General features: G+C 42.5%; 1 protein-coding gene across 2 annotated transcripts in view; it reads left to right on the forward strand.

Annotated features, from left to right (window-relative positions):
- Positions 1-20,853, forward strand: part of MAP3K21 (mitogen-activated protein kinase kinase kinase 21) — a 52,470-nt gene that overhangs the window by 13,106 nt on the left and 18,511 nt on the right. For both annotated transcript variants that reach the window (XM_029245375.1, XM_029245374.1), the window contains exons 2-5: positions 2,868-3,048; positions 8,888-9,036; positions 9,847-10,022; positions 18,711-18,951. In XM_029245375.1, coding sequence (XP_029101208.1) covers positions 2,868-3,048; positions 8,888-9,036; positions 9,847-10,022; positions 18,711-18,951 — 747 coding nt within the window. The remainder of the gene's footprint in view (positions 1-2,867; positions 3,049-8,887; positions 9,037-9,846; positions 10,023-18,710; positions 18,952-20,853) is intronic.

Genomic DNA, 20,853 nt, shown 5'->3' on the forward strand with positions numbered 1-20,853 from the left:
AGATAATTAATAATATCCACCTATACAGCATTGTGGTGGGGATTAAAATACCTGTAAGTGTACCTGACAGACAGAATGTGCTCAGTCAGCGCTCATTATTCCTATAACATTTGGGCAAGCGGTCCCCCTTAAGATCACATGCCACAGATCAAACATGAAGTGTCTTATGCTAGTCTCCAATTTTGTCTGGATAATTTAGTCTAAGAAACCTCCCACACTTGTTCGTTTTTGTCCTTCTAAGAGTTAGTGCATAGTTGCAACGATGACAAAAATGTTGTTAAATAAAGAATAAAATAAACTGATTTTTATGTTATTTTTCAAGGTGAAACCTGAATAACAACTCTCCCCCGCGCCACAGACATATATTCTGTTAACTGTGAAGTTTGGATTACTGTTCAATTGGATTCAGTGTTGCTGAATTTTTTTCAGTACGAATTATCCTCTGATAATGAAGACCTGTCTCTTGGGGTTTTTGTGAGGCTTGAATGAAATAGCACTTGTAAAGTACAAGGAATACAGTGAATACTGACGATGGCTAGTGACTCTTAGGACTTGGTTCTTATTTCTATTAGGTAGGAAGTGGCATGGGCAAAGGACAAACATAAGAATGGGCCCCTTTTGTTAATTTCACCTGCAAACACTAAGCACCTGCACTGAATCAGACACGACACAGAGTGGATGCGCGCGGGTGAGCGTGAATTGCACGAGTCTCTCACCATTGTCTTCCTCTCCCTGCCGTCTCACCGCCTACACACACACACTCTCTCTCCCTCACTTGTACGCCCCCTGTTTCACACTTAACATACTCACTGTCTCAGAGCTAACAGCAGTGGAGGAGTCTGATGAAAGCACACAGTCTGGTACCTGGTGCCTCGTAGAACTGTCACAGAAACACAGAGCTCACGGGAGGGTGGAGGAGGTGATGGTTCCCGGCTTGGGGGTATTTGGAAGGTGTCGCTGAGCAGGTATCATTTGGGCTGGACGAGCAGCCGGCCTGCCTTGAGCAGAGCAAGCTCGTCCGTAGAGGCACGGGGCATAGTTTGAAGTGCAGGTTGCTGTGCGAATCTAGGGGCTGTGATTGCCCAGGTTTTGGAGTGTGTGAACCTTCTCCCTGAGTTATGGGGAACCATGGAATTTTTTTTTTAATGCAGGTTTATTGAGGTATAATTTATATAAAAATTCACCCCCCCCCCGAGGGCGTTCAGTTTGATGAGCTTTGACAAATGTATATAATCCTGTAACCACCACCACCAAGAGAGAATTTGCATCACCCGGAAAAACTCTCCCGTGTAGCGCTGCCGTCAGACCTTTCCCCTCAGCCTCCAGAAACCGCTGGTCTGATTTCTGTCCCTCTTCCAGGATGTCATACGGGATCATAGTACATAACCTTTCATGTGTGGCTTCTTTCTCTTAGCGGAATGGTTTTCAGATTCATCCCTGTTGTGACATGTATCGGTAGTTTATTCATGAGAGGTTTAAAAAAATAAAAGGATGCCACGACACTATAGGAAGATGAATCTGCTCGGGGTGGCATGTGGGCGAGAGAGGAGAGAGGGACAGCACCCAGTCCAGTGAGAACGATTGGAATTCAGGTTTGGGACAGTGAAGCCAGAAGTCACATGGTGGCAGGGAAGTGGAGACGGGCCATCTGCGGGGCATTCGGTTGAACTAGAACAACTGCGCTGCAGGTTGGAAGGCTGGGTTTTAAGGAAGGAGTGAGGAGATAAGTTAAAAAAAAACAGTAGGTTTAAACCATTCCTTCTGTAGCAAATGGGAAGGAGTAGCGTGGATATGGAGCTGCATTAGAGCCTCGTGGAAAACCGGGGAGACATTTCTGCTTCGTTATAGGCAGAGAAGTCAACCAGGGGAGAGAGGAACCCAAGGCCCCGGGAAGGGCGGGGCAGGCGGGTGCAGGTGGGCAGTGACGGGAAGCTCCGTTGTTTTAGCTCCTGCTGCACAGAGAGCTCAGGGCAGTCCCGGCATCAGCTCGGTTCCTGAAAGCTGCTCTTGTGCGTTCTGTATTTTGTCAGGAGGCTGGGGGCTGGGGAAACCAGCAACTGGATAATGTTTCTCTGAAGTTTTTACTTTTTGCTGCATTTCAATCTTTGGTAAAGCAATCATATCTCATAAAATACCTTCATGAGTTAACATATCTATGAGCAATTTGCAAATTTAATATAAGATAATCTTCAATAATAATGATTTATGGTAATATGCCGTCTATTTGCAGTACTCTCGGAAACATTCAGTAGAAAAGACTGCATTTAGATCAGGACCTAATTTCTTGGAAGAAAAACAATGTAAATATTTTCTTCCTATCAGGTAAACTTTCACAGACTTCTGATTCTACCTGTGATATCTCAGTAAATGTTTCTTGCCCCTAGAAATCATTTACTTTCTCATAAAGAGTGCTAAAGCTGTACTGTGTCTGTGGATTTTTTTTTTTTTTTTTTTTTTTTTTTGTGGTACGCGGGCCTCTCACTGCTGCGGCCTCTCCCGCTGCAGAGCACAGGCTCCGGACACGCAGGCTCAGCGGCCATGGCTCACGGGCCCAGCCTCTCCGCGGCATGTGGGATCTTCCCAGACCGGGGCACGAACCTGCGTCCCCTGCATCGCCAGGCGGACTCTCAGCCACTGCGCCACCAGGGAAGCCCTGTGGATTTTTTTTAAACTTGTAACTTTAGGCACAAACGACCCACTAAAGGTTATGAAAAACAAGATGTAAGTAAGATAAAATGGTAAAATGCAGATTCATTCTCAGTACTCTGCCAACTGCAGTGAAGATTGTGTTTTAAAAGCCAAAGAAAAATTGTAACTGAAAAATTATAAAAATATGAAAGTATTCCACCTTTGATTTTCTTCTTCAGTATTGCTGCTGGAGAAGATAGAGCATGATGACGTCTGCAATAAGACGTTGAAGATTACAGATTTTGGGTTAGCGAGAGAGTGGCACAGGACCACCAGGATGAGCGCAGCAGGCACCTATGCCTGGATGGCCCCGGAAGTCATCAAGTCCTCTTTGTTCTCCAAGGGAAGCGACATCTGGAGGTGAGTAAGCACCACACATTTTGTTTTTGCAGGTGTCTGCAGAAGCTGGTTGCTACACGTCCTTTACATGAGTCCCCAAATACTCAGTAATTCTGAGCATAACCATACAGATAGTCCCCAGTCTGCAGTGGTTTGACTTAACAGGTTTTTTTGACATTACAATGGCACAAAAGCAATGTGCATTCTCTAGAAACCGTGCTTGGGATTTGGCATTGGGATCTTTCCCAGGCTAGTGATACGTGGTCCAGTCCTCTCTCGTGAGGCTGGGCAGAGGCAGTGAGCTGCAGCTCCCGGTCAGCCCCGCCATCACTAGGGGAAACAACTGATACGCTTACAACCATTTTGGACCCAGACAGCCATTCTGTTTTTCACTTTTGGTATCGTATGCAATCAATTCCATGAGATATTCAACACTTTATTATAAAATAGGCTTTGTGTTAGATGATTTTGCCCAACTGTAGGCTAATGTAAGTGTTCTGAGCACCTTTAAGAAAGACCAGGCTAAGGTTCAAGTAGTTTAGGTGCATCAGATGCGTTTTCAGCTTATGATATTTTCAACTTACGAAGGATTTATCCAGACGGAACCCCATTGTAAGTTGAGGAAGATCTGTATGGGCCTTTTTGAAGAAGGTTTTGTGGTTTGGATCAAGATTGTTGTAATCACAACAGAATGGGTAACTTGAGATTTTGATTGTCCTATGACTTCCATTTGATAAGAGAAACTTGTTAAATCTGAGGTTTGATTAAAACTGGTTATAACTTGAGTAAACAGTAATGCTGTTTTTGTAAGGCCTGTTGGTAAATAAACATACATTTCACTTTAAGCAAAAATTTTGATTCCTCATGACTCACAGACAGAATATTAGCATGGAAGGAGTTTGAGAAAAAAATTTAGATAACCTCCTTCATTTTATGGATTGCATTATCTAAAGATTAAAGCTTCAGGTTTGAGGATGGAGAGCTGAACCAAAATGGAATCCCAGGTTAGCTGGATTTTCCATTCGGCTGTGTCTCATTAGGGGGTAAAGACACCATCCATACCAGAACAACAGAGAAAAGTCACTCTGTTTATAGTTACAATGCACCAGGAGCTTACTTGCCTTCATTTAATGCTCATAAAATGCTGTGTGACTAGTATTAAAATTCCAGGATTTTTCTGTTGTTTTTTTAACGGCTTTATTGAGATACAATTCACACATCATACAGTTCACCCATTTAAACTCTACAATTCCATGGCTTTTACCTTCATCAGCACAGTCAGTTTAGAACATTTTCGTAATCCAAAGAAGAAACCATATACCCCTTAGCCATCACCCCAACACTCCATCCCTCCCAGCCAAGGCAGTCACTAATCTACATTTTGTACCTTTAGATTTGCTTATTCTGGACATTTCCTATAAATGGAATCAAGTAATATGCGGTCCTCTGCAACTGGCTTTTCAATTAGCATATTTTCAAGGTTCATGTCATAGAATGTATCAGAATTTCATTCTTATTTATTGCGGAATAATATTCCATTGGGTGGATAATACCACATTTTGCTTATTCGTTTATCAGTCGATGGCATGTGGGTTGTTTCCACATTTTGGCTAATTCTGAATAATGCTGCTCTGAACATTTATGAAGAAGTTTTTGTGAGGACATGAGTTTTCATTTCTCTTGGGTTTCCACCGGGGAGTGAAATTGCTGGGCCGCATGGTAATTATATGGTTAATCATTTGAGGAACTGCCAGACTGTTTTCCACCAGTTCTCATTCCCACCAGCAGTGTATAAATACAGGCTTCTAATTTAATTGTTCCACTTATGACTGTTAAGAAATTTTTCACCTGTGCCAGGGGTTCTATAGTGTCTTAGGGCCGTTTTGAAAAACACAGAAGCTTGAGCCTCACCCCTTACTTAATGACTTACACTCTGCTGGTGGAGACTGAGCCACATATGTCTTTATAAAATATTACATGTGTTTTCCTTGACTTAATCACAATAATTTTCTGACCATGTAATGCCAAAATACTTCAGTGAAATAGGTGATTATTTTAAGAAATTATACTTCAAGACCCTGAAAACTAATAAAATATAAATCAATTTTACATTTGGAATAATTAAGACTGTAACCATTTTACTATGTGTGCCTTTTAAAATAAACTATGTAACTATAAGCTATACGAACGCTGTACAATCTATATAAATGCTTTAGAGCGACCTCACCTACTGTAAACATAGAACCAAAAGTAAGAAAAGACAGATTTCTAAAATGAGCCAAAATATGGGTCTTGAAGTCCAGACACTCATGGAGAGAGGTCTTCCCTCAAAATCTGTTCATTTCTATTTCTCAATTACATGAGCTCGGTTATCTGATTTTCAGTAGAAGCCTCTAAGCAGAAGAGGGGATAGGGGTGCCAAGCTGGTAAAAAAAAAAAAAAAAAGAAAGGCAGCTGAGAACAGAGTGAGCGCTAGGAGCAAACGAAAGCATGAAACGCTATGAAAAGGACTGGAATCTGCTGGCTTCCAGAACCACCTGGTTGTGGAGCCAGACGTCCACACACATCTCCAGAACGCGTGGATATATTAAAGCCCAGCAGAGTCCTAGATGTCAGGATGCAGAAGGCAGGGAAGGTCGTCCCTCTGAACTGCACAGACCTTTGCTTTAGAACCTCCTTCATAATATTCCCATAGAAATAATTGCATTCAAGAAGCATGGCTCTGGTCTGTGGTGCTGGGGGCTGCTATATATACTGGTGTATTTAGTGATCATCCTCTCTCGCCCCACTTCCTCCTTACCAGTTACTACCCTACGAGGTAACTTTGACAGATGCTGTCATTGAACTTTTGCAGTGTCTCCCGTGATTACCCCAGTTTCACAGAGTACATACCCAAGGCACTGAGAGGTTTAGAAATTTCCTCAGGGTTGTAAAACTAGTGAGTGAGTAGCAGACTCTGGTCCCTGGCCTAAGAGCTGTGTTCCTGCTACCACAGCCCTTAATCATTAGACTACTTGTATTCCTAGAAGAGGGGTTTTTTTGTTTTTTTTTTTTTTAATTTATTTTTGGCTGCGTTGGGTCTTCGTTGCTGCACACAGGCTCTCTCTAGTTGCGGCAAAGCGGGGGCTACTCTTCGTTGTGGTACACGGGCTTCTCATTGCGGTGGCTTCTCTTGTTGGGGAGCACAGGCTCTAGGCATATGGACTTCAGTAGTTATGGCTCATGGGCTCTAGAGCTCAGGCTCAGTAGTTGTGGCACGCAGGCTTAGTTGCTCTGTTGCATGTGGGATCTTCCCGGACCAGGGCTCGAACCCGTGTCCCCTGAATTGGCAGGCGGATTCTTAACCACTGCGCCACCAGGGAAGTCCCCAGGAGAGGTCTTTTTATACTATATCGCACCCAGTTTCAGAGAGCAGAAAAATATGCATTACACTTTAAAAATTGTCCCATCAGAATAGCTCCCTTTTTTTTCACATTGGTTTTTACCAGAATACCTCTCTCTGGAAAAATGACCTATCCTGAATTATTCACTCTCTGAAACTTCCAAGAGGCAAAGTTATGTTGTTATTGTTGGTTTTAATTTTGTTATTTGCTAAGGAGAATAGCAAGGAAGCTTCTTTGAACTCATTCAGTTCTCAGTTATTCTAATAATTTTTGGTCCCTGCGCTGAGATGAGTTTTGTTGATTGATCTATGAGTTCAGTTTACTTACTCTTGAAATTAAGAATGTGTCTCGCTAATGCACCATACCATAGATAATTTTCAAGATACTAAGCAGATAGCCTTTGAAAAACCCTGGTTGCACCTTAATTGCTAATAGTTATAGCATTATATAATTTACAGGTACTGCATTATGTATTCCTTTTTTAACAAAACATAAAACAGTGCTTTGAGATGGCAGAGGAAATGTCACTGATACTTTATCAATGATTCAAGATCAGCTTCAGGGCCGTGTGAGTGGAGACATAGGCAACAGGTAGTAGTGGTCCCACAGCTCAGCCTCAGGTGTGCCGCTTCTAGGTCCAGTTGTCTTTCAGTGATGCCCTGCTGCGCCCCCTGCTGGAGAGGGAGCCCTAGGCTCAGGGGCCTCAGGATGGAAGCGCCCCTGCTTTTAGGGCCGTGGAATATCAGTGGGAGGATCCCTGAGGCCCCTTTGAATTCAGGGCACGTTCTGTTGTTTCTGCCTTCCTTTTATGAATGTTTTCAGTATGTAGTGCAGAGTCCATTGGGCACTAGTGGAGAGGTCTGAAAATGAAGTGATGATGGCCAGGGTGACCACCTGGGCTCCAGAGACGCCTGTTGCAGGCCAGGTCTTCTTCACGGAGGGCTTATTGTATCTGTGATGCTGTGAATCCCCACATCTCTTAAGATCGGGAGATAATCAAATGAGACTCAGAAATCAGTTCCAAAGCAAATTTAAATGATGTGGGTTTTTTGGGCGTTTTTTGGTGTTATTCTGAGCTGTTTTGCCTTTCCTTAGGCATATGAAATGAGAATTAAGTTACTTCTTTAAATTTCAAACTCTTTTTTTAACTTAAAGCGAATGAAGTTTTAAAAGATCAGAAAAGTAAATAGGACCATACTAGTTATGTTAACAGAACTTAAAAATAAAGCAAATATAACTGTTCCTTATATGCTTATGTGTTTTAATTTAAAATCAAGTGAGTGTCAGGAGTGACCGATGTTTTATGTCAAAAGATAATTGGAGTGTACTTTGTGTTTTGAAGAAGATAAAGGAAAGCCAAGGTTCTGACTGGTTTTGTAGAAGAGAATAAACATATATGATGTACAAGGCTTATTTCTGTGCTCCTCTGTATTGCCTTGAACTGGGGTGTCTGAGACTGTCTAGTATAGGTGTATACTGAAATTTGGTCTTCTAGCTTCATTTTAAAAGTTCACTTAGAGATCCTTTTATGCTGTGTGTTTTCTCGTTCTTGTGTGTAATCGCATTTGCCCTTAAACTGAAGCAGCAGTGAACCTGCATCACATCTGCTGATGCTTTGGAGAGCATGGCAGCTGCAGTTGTTCTTTGTTTATTCTCCTTTCACTTCACCTTCCTCCATTTCAAAGAAGACCTGTTATGTCCTCCCAGCAGGCTCAGGAAAACCCACAGGATTTCTTTGTCCGTTACTATTAGGCATTAGGTGGAAACATTAGTAACACATCTCCTAGATATAAAGGGAGGGGCAGAAAGAAACAATTTCAAAAACCTATTTTGAAACAGTTAGCATGGGACTTCCCTGGCGGTCCAGTGGTTAAGACTCAGCCTTCCAATGCAGGAGGTGCGGGTTCGATCCCTGGTTGTGGAGCTAAGATTCCCACATGCCTCGAGGCCAAAAAACCAAAACATAAAACAGAAGCAATACCGTAACAAACTCAATAAAGACTTTAAAAATGGTCCACATCAAAAAAATATTTTTAAAAAAGTAGCCTGATTCGATTTCAGTCCTGTGGTGAGTCATATGGGGCTGGAATCTTCAGTGTCCTGAAGATCCTCAATAGGTGTGGAAAACATGAGACAGAAAGACAAACATCGGAACAACCACATTGCTCTTCAAGTGTGTCCTGCTTCTGGACCCCTGTTTAATTCAACCATGTACTGCTCCTAAGCTTTCCTATCCGTTAAGTAGTTTCATTTCCTGTAATGAAGGCATAACCGATTTCGGGAAGGAGTGCATCTGCATGTGTCTGGAATGTTCACTGGAAGAACCCGCCCCTCGTGTTGGGATAAGGGTCCATATGGGCTTTGTTGGAAGAGAAGATTCTCGTTAGGGGCTGGATGAAGGCTCTGATACGTTTCTCCCACCAACTGTGTCATGAGGAAAAGACCACGTTTAACTTTATGAAAACTCTGCTTTCCAGCTATGGAGTGGTGCTGTGGGAACTGCTCACGGGAGAGGTCCCCTATCGTGGCATTGACGGTCTTGCTGTGGCCTACGGGGTGGCAGTCAATAAGCTCACTTTGCCCATTCCTTCCACCTGCCCTGAGCCGTTTGCCAAGCTCATGAAAGGTATTTGGGCATCTCTGTTTTTGTGTGTCTATGGGGGTGAGGGGAATTGCTCATTAGAATATCTGTATATTTTTTTAACCAAAAAGGTATCTTCTGTGATTCTAATTTTCAGTCGATTTTAGATTATACTATTTTAAGAATTAGAAGCCATGTCTTTGATCTAAGATGTCAGATAAAGTTTTGATGAACTAAGTAACTTAAAAACAATCTAGTGACTCATTTATACAAAATTCAGTTGAATGGTAATAAACTTTTCATCAAATACACTAGCAGAGTTCAAAGACAATATTGAATTGGCTCCATATGTGCTATTTTTAATTCTACCTAATGATCAGAAATGTTTTACAGTCTTAACTGGCATGGTTTTGCCATGACCTTATCTATTTTGATCTTATCTTTTAAAAATTGTTAAGTAACTCTTTTTGTAAGCAGCAGGTTACCTTATTAGACTGTTTCTTAGAACCTCTCTTGTGACTGTAACATTTTAGAGACTTTGGTTTTCTTGGGTTGAGTTATAGAACTCTGTAGCTGTAAGTCATGTGGCCAGGGCAGCTTAGGTGGACAGAGTTCATGGTACATGGTAAGGCAGAGAAAACACACATCCACATACTAATGTCAAATAATGCAGAATACAAGAGCCTCGTCTAATAGTAATTATTACACAGGCTGCTGACACAGACACTGTATAAAATAAAATTTGCAAAATCATTATCAATTGACGTTTAAAATCTTCAGCAGACACAGTCAACATGGGCTGATAATCTGAACTGCGCTGAGAAGTGGACTTACTGTGATTCTTGTTTATTTTAGAATGCTGGCAACAGGACCCTCATATTCGTCCATCATTTGCCTTAATTCTTGAACAATTGACTGCAATTGAAAAGGCAGTTATGACTGAAATGCCTCAAGAATCTTTTCATTCCATGCAAGATGACTGGAAGCTGGAAATTCAACAGATGTTTGATGAGTTGAGAACAAAGGAAAAGGTGAGTGATACATATTAATTGCATAATGTGCTCACGCTTACGGAGATTGTGGAAAACTTGAGTCAAGAACCACTGTCAGCATTATGTTAAAATATTTTCGGACTTGTTGATTCTTTCCTTCCAGGCAAAACAAAATGAAACAGAAGTGTACTCAAAACATATAATTGGAAAACAATAGAGGAATTTTCAAACGTAAAAAAATTTTTTAAAAGGGAGAGAGAGTGGCATACTAAACACTTACTATGCATTAACCAGCTTCAATAATTGTCAGTATTTTGTCATTTTGTTCATTTCTTTTTCCCATTATCATTTTCTTTAACTGCAGTATTTTAACTTAAAACCTAGACTCTCGTCATTTTACCTTTAAATGCTTCAGTATGCATCTGTAACTGGTAGGAATTTTTAAAATATCTTTCTTGCCATTATTATCTTAAGAAAATAAGTAATTCCTCAATACCGTGTGGTACTCCATACCTAAATGTCACAGTTTGCCTCAAAGATGTCTTCTTCCAGTTGGTTGGTGCCAATGAGAATTTAAATGAGGGCTTCATGTTTTTAGTTAGGTCTTTTAAAGCTTCTTTTATGCCAGTCCCTCCTCCTTTCCCCCCGCCCTTTTATCTCCAAGGCATTGCTTTGTTGGAGAAGCTGGGAAATTGTGTAATTTTTGAATTTCTTAATATGATGAGTGAAGCTCTGGTTGGTTTATGTATTTTAAGAAGAAGAAAGACAATAAACCTGAATGTTAAATATGCTGAAGCTACATATATATTAACCACATACAAAGTGTGAAGTAGGAGAAGCAGAAACACACCTAATTGGAAGGCAGACAGTTGTAAAGTGAGTTCCTGGTGACAACTGACTGTCAGCAGTCACTGGGTCAGGGCATGGTACTATGCTTCACGCATAGTAAGTAAGTATTAGGCAGTATTTACTTCTTAAAAGATAGGTTTGTAATACTTGAGCATTTGATGACTCAAGGTTTATTTTGGTTGTCTGAGGTGTATAATTGTTCAGTAGGTTAAATTCTTGTACTTGGCAACAAATGTCTGGGCTAAAATACAACATTGCAGGTTATTGATAACCTTTACAAAGCCATGTAATTGTCCAGGAAGGAACTTTTATACCTCATATATTTGTGATTCTAAAATAGAATTCTTTTTCAGTAGGCAGTAATGCTTTGCTAAATAAAGAGTCCATTTGCTTATTCCAGTGTACGTCATGGAAACATGGGATTATGACATAGCTGAGTCCTTCTCCCATGTTAAATTACCTTGACTTATGTAGTATGGCTCTCCTTTATGTCACTAGACTTTCACATTGACAGTAATACTGAAGGCCTGTAGCCAACCTAAGGGCAGAGGAAAGGGCAAAAGAGGGAATGAAAAGATGTGGTTTGAATACATATGTATAAACATTTCTTGAGCTAGTGTATATACTTCTGTGCATGAAGCCAAGATATCATATGCCCAGATTCTATCCGTGAGCAGCTTGCTTCTGTTATCAGGCTGAATTGGGAACGAATACAATGTATGTCATAGGTATTCCCCAAAGGGCAAATTGTTCACTGGAAAAAAAATACAGTTTAAGAGCTTGTCTTTGGGGGCATTTTTCTGAGTTTCAGCGTTAGAATTTCCTTCCAGCAAACGTATTAAATGTCTGCTGCGTGCTGGGAAGAGTGTTAGAGCGCTGGGATACGCAGATGGACATGGCAGCCTGTGTATCCTTGCGTGGTCCTTGACGGCCAGGCTCGGGATTTGGATCTTGTTGACGGGTTTTAAAAGGGGGCTTGATGTACTGTCTTGGCAACACTTTCCAACCAACCTCTGCCTTCCCTCCGTCTGCTTCCTTTGTGGAGTAATGAGATTACTGTTCTCTTAGGTGCCCAGCCTCAAAGGTCTTGAAGATGTGGTCTTCTCTGTGACGGAGGCCTTCAGTGGTAATTCACTCCCCTGACCCCTGTTGTCCCCACTCATCACCTGCAGTACTGCAGCAGCATCCTACCCGGGTGCCTCGCATCCAGCCTCGCTCCCCTAACTGAGCCCCTTGCCGCCACCAGTGTGAGCCTTCTAAAACGCAAATCAGACCCGCCTCACTTCAGTGGCCAATTCCTTTTCCTCATTAACTTCCTTGTCCTTCCACGTTGAACCTCACTTTTTCTCCAGCCAGACTGAATTCCTTCAAGTTCCCTTAACGCCACGCTCCTGACTTTCGGCCTTTGTGTATATTCTTTCCTCCGTCCCCGCCCTGGCTTTTATCCCCTCCTCACAGGTGCTGCTTCTTCATTCTCAGGCTCCCAGAGCTCCCTTCCCTTATCCTCTCGTACCACGTAAAGTGTGTCACAGTGTCCTGCGCCTCCCTTATCATGCCCACACTGAGTCATACTTTATTATTATCTGCGTCTTTAATGTCCTTGGTCTGCCTTTTCTGCTGGTTAAGTTCAGGAACTATACTGTTTCATTCTTGGTCGTGTTCATCCACAGCACTGAACAAAGTACTTGGCCCATGGTAGACGTTCAGTAAACACAATAAATACCTAAGTAAAGTTTCTTAACATGTTCCTAGTATGTATTTTAATAGGTAAGAGATATTAGCAATTATTATTTTATTGTCATATTTTTAAGTGAACATTTTTAAGTGAAAGGGGAATTTAAAAGTGGATAAATGCCATGAGTCCTTCTTTGAATCTTATGCTATGAAAGAGGCAGACGACTCAGCTGTTTAACTTCTGGTTATATAATCTTGAGAAACTCCCACACGTTATGCACAAGGAGGTTAAGGTTATTCACTCTGAAGTATTGTTTGTAATAGTGAAAAACTGAAAACAACCCCAATATCCATTAATAGGGGAATAGGTGCCTAAACGACTGTATATTCATATAGTGGAAATCCGTACAGTACTTAACATGAATAAACTCCAGCTGTATGTTTCAACATGAGTAAGTCTCAGGCATAATACTGGGCAGAAAAAGCAGTTGCAGAAGGATAATCACATTATGTAAATTTATAAAACCACATAAAACAATACTATTCAGGGACTTCCCTGGTGGCGCAGTGGTTGAGAGTCCGCCTGCCGATACAGGGGACACGGGTTCGTGCCCGAGTCCGGGAAGATCCCACATGCCGCGGAGCGGCTGGGCCCCGTGAGCCATGGCCGCTGAGCCTGCGCGTCCGGAGCCTGTGCTCCGCAACGGGAGAGGCCACGACAGTGAGAGGCCCGCGTACCGCAAAAAAAAAAAGAAGCCGCCTGCCAACGTAGGGGACACAGGTTCGAGCCCTAGTCCGGGAAGATCCCACATGCCGCGGAGCAACTAGGCCTGTGCTCCATGACATCCCGCGAGCCACAATTGCTGAAGCCCGTGCACCTAGAGCCCATGCTCTGCAACAAGAGAAGCCACCGCAATGAGAAGCCCGCGCACCACAACGAAGAGTAGCCCCCGCTCGCCGCAACTAGAGAAAGCCCACGCACAGCAACGAAGACCCAACGCAGCCTAAATTAATTAATTAATTAATTAATTAATTAATTAAAAACAAAAAGAAAATGGTAGTGATGGATCAAGTACTTTAAAAAAAACAATAATATTATTCAAATGTACAAAAAGACTGAAAGTATAGACAGGGGAAGGATACAAACCAACTTAAGGACAGCAGATCTGAAGAGGGAGGGGGATAGGATTAGATATGATGCGCCTAGGACTTTAACAGACCTGAAACAGATATGGTAAAAATTTCGCATCTATTAGGTGTTGATAGTAAGTGCATGGGTATTTGCTATTCTCTCTGATCGTAGTATATTTTAAATATTTCATAATTTTAACTAATTAAGTTAAAATTAAAAATAAAGGTTAGGGAGAAATCTGTGAGCTGCTAAAATCCTTTTTTTCTTTCTTTTTTTTTTTGGTAAGCCATATTTTTCAAATAGCAGACTTATAGGTAATTCACTCTCTTCCTTAGATTTTTCAGTATTTTGTGGGTTTAAAAATTCAAAACTGGCAAATGCAACCTTAGACCCTGACCCCACTGATAAGTACATAGAGCCCATATAATAAAAAATAGTCAGTCCCGTTTGAGTCTCTTCAGATCTTATCCTGAGCATCACGTTTGATTATAGGCACCATGTTTTAAAGAGCTTCCCCAGGTGGACGGCCAGGAAGGCGGGAGAGGAGCCTGCACATCTGAGCCTACAGAGAAGAGAAGTGAACACAGGAAAGGGGCGGGGAGCGCAGGGCTGTCCTCGGTGCTGGAAGGACCTTGGAGGGAGGAACTGTGTTTCAGGTTGTTTTCAGAAGAACCAGAAGTAGGAGGACCTCTCGGCTGAAGGCTCCAGGGATGCAGATCTATCTGGTCTCTGAGTCGACAACTTGCCAGCACTTGGAGCTGAGCCGGTGGTCCACAGCGCCGTGGACTCTGCTTCAGCTCTTCTGCTCCCTGCCCTCCAGGAATTCAGGCAGACCGCAGGGGTGACTGTATGGACGTCTACAAACCTATGGCCGGCCCTGCCCCCTCGTTATATTACGTCTTTAGCGGAATGCCGGAATCTCCAGCAGTCCAGAGAAGTGGTTCAGACCGAGGGCTCCAGCCAGGCTGTCTCGTTGGGCTTGGGGCTCTGCCACTTGCTGACCAAGACCGTTCTGCCAGCGCGTCCCACAGTGAAGTGTCACAGAGGTGCTGTCTCAGTCCCTCGGGGTGGTGTGGGCTTGCACGAATGAGGCCCCCCCGGGGCTCAGAGCCTGCGTGCCACTTCACAGGCGCTAACAGTGCTAGCCTGACAGCAGAGGAAGCTGTGGCTTTGCTGGAAGCCGGGCAGGCTCCCAGCAGCACCGCCCTCCCCATCCCCGGCCCAGGCGTTTGGGAAACGGGGCTCTGAGCCGTAGTCATACTGGAAAAGGACTGAGCACGTTACTTTTTAAATCCTGCAGTTCTTTGAAGGATTACTATCAGTGATACTATTCATATGTCTTTTAGATACTTTAATACATTTCGTTGACTTAAAATGACAGAGGAAAGAGTCTGTTTTTTGTTTTGTTTTTTATACACCTCCCCAAATGGTTTTCAGGAATTCTAAAATTAGACGTTTAATAACCGAAGTAAAAACATTTGGGAATGGGAGAGGACTTGGAGGAAGGATAAAACTTGAAATCACAGAATTTTAAGTGTGGAAGCAATGTTATTAATAACTATTATTATTTTAAACTCTTATTTTTAATTCTTGATAATTATTTATGAAACTGTAGGATAGAGGCACATTCAGTGAGTTCATTCTTATCATATGTGGTGTAAAAATCAAAAAAAGAATGCTTCAAGAATGGATGACTCGGGAACATATGTATCTGTATAGCTGATTCACTTTGTTATACAGCAGAAACTAACACGCCATTGTAAAGCAATTATACTCCAATAAAGATGTTAAAAAAAAAAAGAAAAGAATGGATGGCTCCTCTTTCTCCATTTTGAAGTCTTAAAAGTAGTTTCTTTGTTGTTCTTTGGATTCACTTTCGTTCTAGTGGTATCTTTACTTTTTCTTTTTACGTGATTTCTGTGCAGTGCTTTTTGAAGTACAGCATTTATGGTATCTTGTGAGCCTTTGATTTACAATTAAAGAATATATAGTCCTTTATTTTTTCCCCCAAGGTCTCTAATTGCATCTTTTTTGATGGAGTCAAAAGCACAGTAGACGTGCTCTATCTCCCTTTCTTGTTCACTGATTGCTTAAGGTAGGAGGCGTCAGACTTGGAATTAATGGTCAGTGACTTGGCCGTGCTCTGTGTTATTCAGTAAACTGTAGCCTCCATAGATACCGGTTCCTCCCCAGATTCCTGGCTTCTTATCTCTGTGTGTCTGTCTCTGTGCACTGGGTGCATGCACCTGTCTTTGAACCACTGTACGAAGGCCTGTCACTGTTAATGATTAACACCTACTGCCAGGAATTTGGATTTTCCATTATTAAGTGGCCTGTGCCGAGCAATTAAACACGTAGTACTTGAGGAGTGATCTCAGCGACCAAAAGAATGTTTTTGTGTGCTTCATAATTTCAAAGTATCCAAAGGGCTTCTAACACCCCAGACTTTTTTTTTTTTTTACACACTTTTGCATGTTTTAAAATTCATTCAGAAGGAAGAGTACTTTGGCTGCTTTCTCTTTGATGATATTTTTTTCTCTTATGAAGTCTTAGGCAAGTGATTTTTTTTTTTTTTTTTTTTAATTTATAAAGTCATTGCAAGGAGATTCACATTTTGGTTTGGGACCTGGAATTTAAAATGGTTTCTTATGCAGTTACTGTAGCAGTAACACAAAAAGCCTAAGTGAATTTACTGCCTTTATCTCTTCCTCATGCCATTTCATTTCACAATAGCTAATTGGATTGTTATCTACACGACTGAAAAGTAATATCTTAACAAAAGGGCAGACGGTAATGAGTTAGAAATTAGAAGCTGACTGGAAATGAGCCTCTGTCCCCAAATACACTACAGTAAAATCTCCAATTTGGACAAACTGGTTGAAGAAAGCCACCAGTTAAATAATGGATTCCAGAATTTTTTTTAACAGGTAACATTTTCCTTTTTTTCTTTTCAAGTAATAAATAGTCATTTATATCTGGCACAATGTAATGAAGAAATCCTGTTCTATAAACACCAGCTGATGTTTATTAGCAGAAGTAATTTGGATATCAGTTGGTCTTAAGAAAATCATTTCTCCTGCCATGTCGTTTATGAAGGTTGTTTAGAAAAAATAAAGAATGTTTCAGAGGTGACTTTCGGTCCACTTTGGTAGAATTACCGTAAGTTCAGAATTGGTTTGATCTGAATAAAGAACCTTTATTTTTAGGGCTCTCCTTTTCTTCTTGATATTATCATATTTGTCTGTGGGAGGATGGCCCTCCACGTTTATTTTCCTTTATGACTCCAGTCCCGTGGCCCAGCTCTCGTTCCTTCCGTGAGCCTCTGTCTTGCACTGTCTCTTCACACATCAGTACTTTTGAGGTGGCCTCTGGAAAGCGGCCTGCTTGTAATAGAGTGTGACATGTTCACACCATACTCATAGCTCTCAAAGCTCACAGCCCAGAGCTCCACCTGAGAAGGCGGAGTTTCTCACAAAGCTTTTGGCATTAGGATATCCTAAGATTAGCTTTGTCTGGAGCGGTGGAACTAAAAGTTTGCAGATGCCTTGCTTTCTATGGGAGTGCTTGATTTATGGCAGGCTAGTCGGGAAGAGAAAGCAGTTCAGCACAGAAAGGAATATTTATGTCTCTGGTACAGGACGGAACACCTTACAGAAATGAAATAAGAATGCGGATGTAGATTAAAAACAATAGAGTTCTCAGTTTTACTACTGAATAAATGTTCTCTAATAGGAATAAAAGTATTCTTCATAGATTTTCTATTTCTTACAAGTGCAATCATTCTAAAACCAAAACCGAGAGGAAGTTACACTTTAATCAGTCAGTATCACGACAGAGGGACTTTTGTTAGCTAATTCATGATATCTGTGTATAAAGTGACGGTTTCCACCCATCCGTGGGATCCTGATAAGTTCTCTGTGTACTGACTGTATTTTCCAGCAGCTTATCGTTTTAGCGATGTTGCGTGTTCATTTCTGATGGGCCTTCACCTGACCCCTGTCACGTTCGCCTTGTTTTTCCCCTTAACCTCTCCACCACGGTGTGTTAATTCCCTAAGCAGATTCTTAAATACCCTAAGGAAAGACATCGGAACCGCCACAGTCTTTGCGACAAGAAGAACTATCCTTTAATTAGTCAAGCTTTCCCTTTTGGCTTTCATTTTAAATGGGACTTTCACATCGGTACTTGGCCGCTGTGTGTTGATGCACGTCTTACGTGTCAGGTGATTGTACAAGCCAGAGACGATAACAAAGTGTGATGACTCTTTTCGGGCCATAAAACCAGAAGGGCCACAGACAGATGGGACCTGGGGCCCACAGCTTGACGCTCTTCACACCTGACGTTGTGGCCAGGTGTCCTGTGTGCGTCCCTGTGGATGAGGTGCAGCCTGCCTGGGTCACAGGATGAGCCCGCTGTGCCTCACCCTCAGGGGATGCTTATCTGCCTTCTTTTGAGTTGGGCTTGGAAAAAGGTGGGTAAAAATTTCATAAAGAACCTTCCATGGGCTTCCCTGGTGGCGCAGTGCTTGAGAGTCCGCCTGCCGATGCAGGGGACGCGGGTTCGTGCCCCGGTTCGGGAGGATCCCACATGCCGCGGAGCGGCTGGGCCCGTGAGCCATGGCCGCTGAGCCTGCGCGTCCGGAGCCTGTGCTCCGCAACGGAAGAGGCCACAACAGTGAGAGGACCGCGTACCGCAAAAAAAAAAAACCCAAAAAATTTCGTAAAGAGCCTTCCATGAAGAAGGGCAAATCTGAGAAACCACATTGTAAGGCTCAAAACCTGCCACTTAATGATGCTCATGGCCCCTAATAAAGCAGGAACCATCAATTACATAAGCCAATCTGCCCCCCCCCGCCCACCCCCCCTAAAAAACACCCCCCAAACGATGAAACAAAAAAACCCTAGAAGGGCCAGAGGGAGCCTTGTGCGCGTGCGAGTCCCTCATGTGCTGAGGTCCAGCGCGGCCCGTTTTGGCTGCAGGGGGCGCGGTCCGGGGGACCTGCAGCGGGCGGGCGGCGGAGCTGCGCGGGACGCGGCAGCCCGAGGTGACGCTGACGCTGTCCCCTGCGGCAGGAGCTGCGGTCCCGGGAGGAAGAGCTGACGCGGGCCGCCCTGCAGCAGAAGTCACAGGAGGAGCTGCTCAGGCGGCGGGAGCAGCAGCTGGCCGCGCGGGAGATCGACGTGCTGGAGCGCGAGCTCAACATCCTCATCTTCCAGCTGAGCCAGGAGAGGCCCAACGTCAAGAAGAGGAAGGGCAAGTTTAAGAGGAGCCGCCTGAAGCTCAAAGACGGGCGTCGGATAAGTTTACCTTCAGGTACGATCTTGTCCCCATGTTCCCTAAGACCCGGGTGGTCATCCCTCCCGCGCGCTTCTTTGTTTCATCAGAACTGGGGGAGTGAGCTTTTAAAGCTTCGAACGAATGAGATCTTCATCTCTTGCTTCAGTTCGTGGTCATAGTAACGACCTAATGAGTTTTCACGGGTGAAACAGCCTAGGGAGGGAGTGCACCGCAGGCCACTGGGTGCTGCGAATCCCACCCCAAGCATCCTCTCCTGTTAGTGGAGACATTGATTTACTCCTTTGGAAATCAAAGCAGAATTAATTCCTCTTTAGCTGATTGCACTGAACCGGCATCACTCAGCATGGTGAAAATCCAGCCCAGAACTATCTTACTCAAAACGTGTAAACAATTAAGAAACATGAAAACAGTGAAGAAATGATTTCTTTCACCCTACCCATGGCAAACTTCTTGTCTCTAATCGTAGTAGCAAGAAAAGTGGAATAAATTAAAAGGTACAAGTGCAAGGTCAATTAGCAGCAAAGAGCTGATTATTTATCTATGTATTTAACATTATACAACAGTTAGGATTTCATTTTATTTGGGGGAAAAAAAGTCCAATTGAACATTTAATTTAAAACAATCTTAGTACCTAATTTTTTAACCAGATCAAAGTTGTGAACGTAAAGAACAGAGGTATATTTTAAAATTGTAATTTAAGCCAACTTTTCGTTAGTCATCACAACTGTTTGGCTACAATTACCTTTTAAAATCTGAACATACTTAGGTTTTGTCACTAAGCTATTGCTTCCACAAGGATCGCGGGGCTGTGATCTGGGGCACTAAGGTTGCTATTCACACCCTCAGCAAAGTGTATCTGGTGCCTGGGTTACACGCCCACTTTCATCTGAGGGTTCAATATCGTTGAGGTATGAGAACGAACCAGTAATTCTAGGGAAACTTTTAAAAATATTTCTAAACCATTGTGACAATAACATAGAAGGAATACGTGTTAGGAGAAACTAAACAGAATACAAAAGAGCAAACATATGTTAGTTCACGAAATCAAGTTCTTTGATGTTATGTGTTATACTTTGCTTAAGGGGACACCAGATGTCTGCCTGTGTTTTGCAGCTCTTTCTAACAGGGAAGGACGGTGACAGGACTCGGAGCTGGCTGCACCTGTATAGAATGTGCAGTAAGGTCTATATATCTGTTACTACCTCTCTCTGTGTCTCTCTCTGTATGTATTACATCTTAGATTGCTCCTCGTGGATTCTAGTGTTTTCCTGAGATGTTTGATAATGGTGTGGAAATTTGACTTAAATAACAGTAACAACAGTTTTGTTTTATATAAAGTATGTATAAATTGTCTTGTAAAAATACTTACTGCAAAATCCTAGAGGCCTTGCAGCATACTGTGGTCTTTTAGGTTATGGCAGAAGTCCTCAACTGATCAGAAAATTGCTGGAATGGGGTAGCCAGGAGTACACAGTATACATTATCGATTATGTGTTTTGATGAGGTGAGAACAGGCAATGGGTCCTTAATTCATTTTACCTTTGCCCTCTCTGGGAGCAAAAAAGGTACTTTTCCAGGTTCTTTTCTAATATTTGCTTTTAGCCAAAGTGTAACTCGAAGGACCATTCACTGGACGGTCTGATATGTCAGACATAATTTAAAATATTTTCTGTATGACGAGGCTTCTGCTTTCAGTATAGACGATAGAAAAATTCAGAGAGGCACTCAGTGAGAGTTTTCTTCTCCAGTCCTGAGCTGTATCAGCATTCTTCTATCTGCACTGTGACTATGTTACCATAATTAATATTTACTGATTGCCTTGCAAAACTTTGGATGGGGGAGCTAATTAGAAACTGATGGAAAATAAACTTGGGGGAAACAATGAAATCATTCCAGTGATTCTTTAATCTTCCTGGG

The sequence above is a fragment of the Monodon monoceros genome, unplaced genomic scaffold (assembly GCF_005190385.1).
Source record: "Monodon monoceros isolate NGI ecotype Baffin Bay Population unplaced genomic scaffold, NGI_Narwhal_1 Super_Scaffold_4, whole genome shotgun sequence".
Lineage (NCBI taxonomy): Eukaryota > Metazoa > Chordata > Mammalia > Artiodactyla > Monodontidae > Monodon > Monodon monoceros.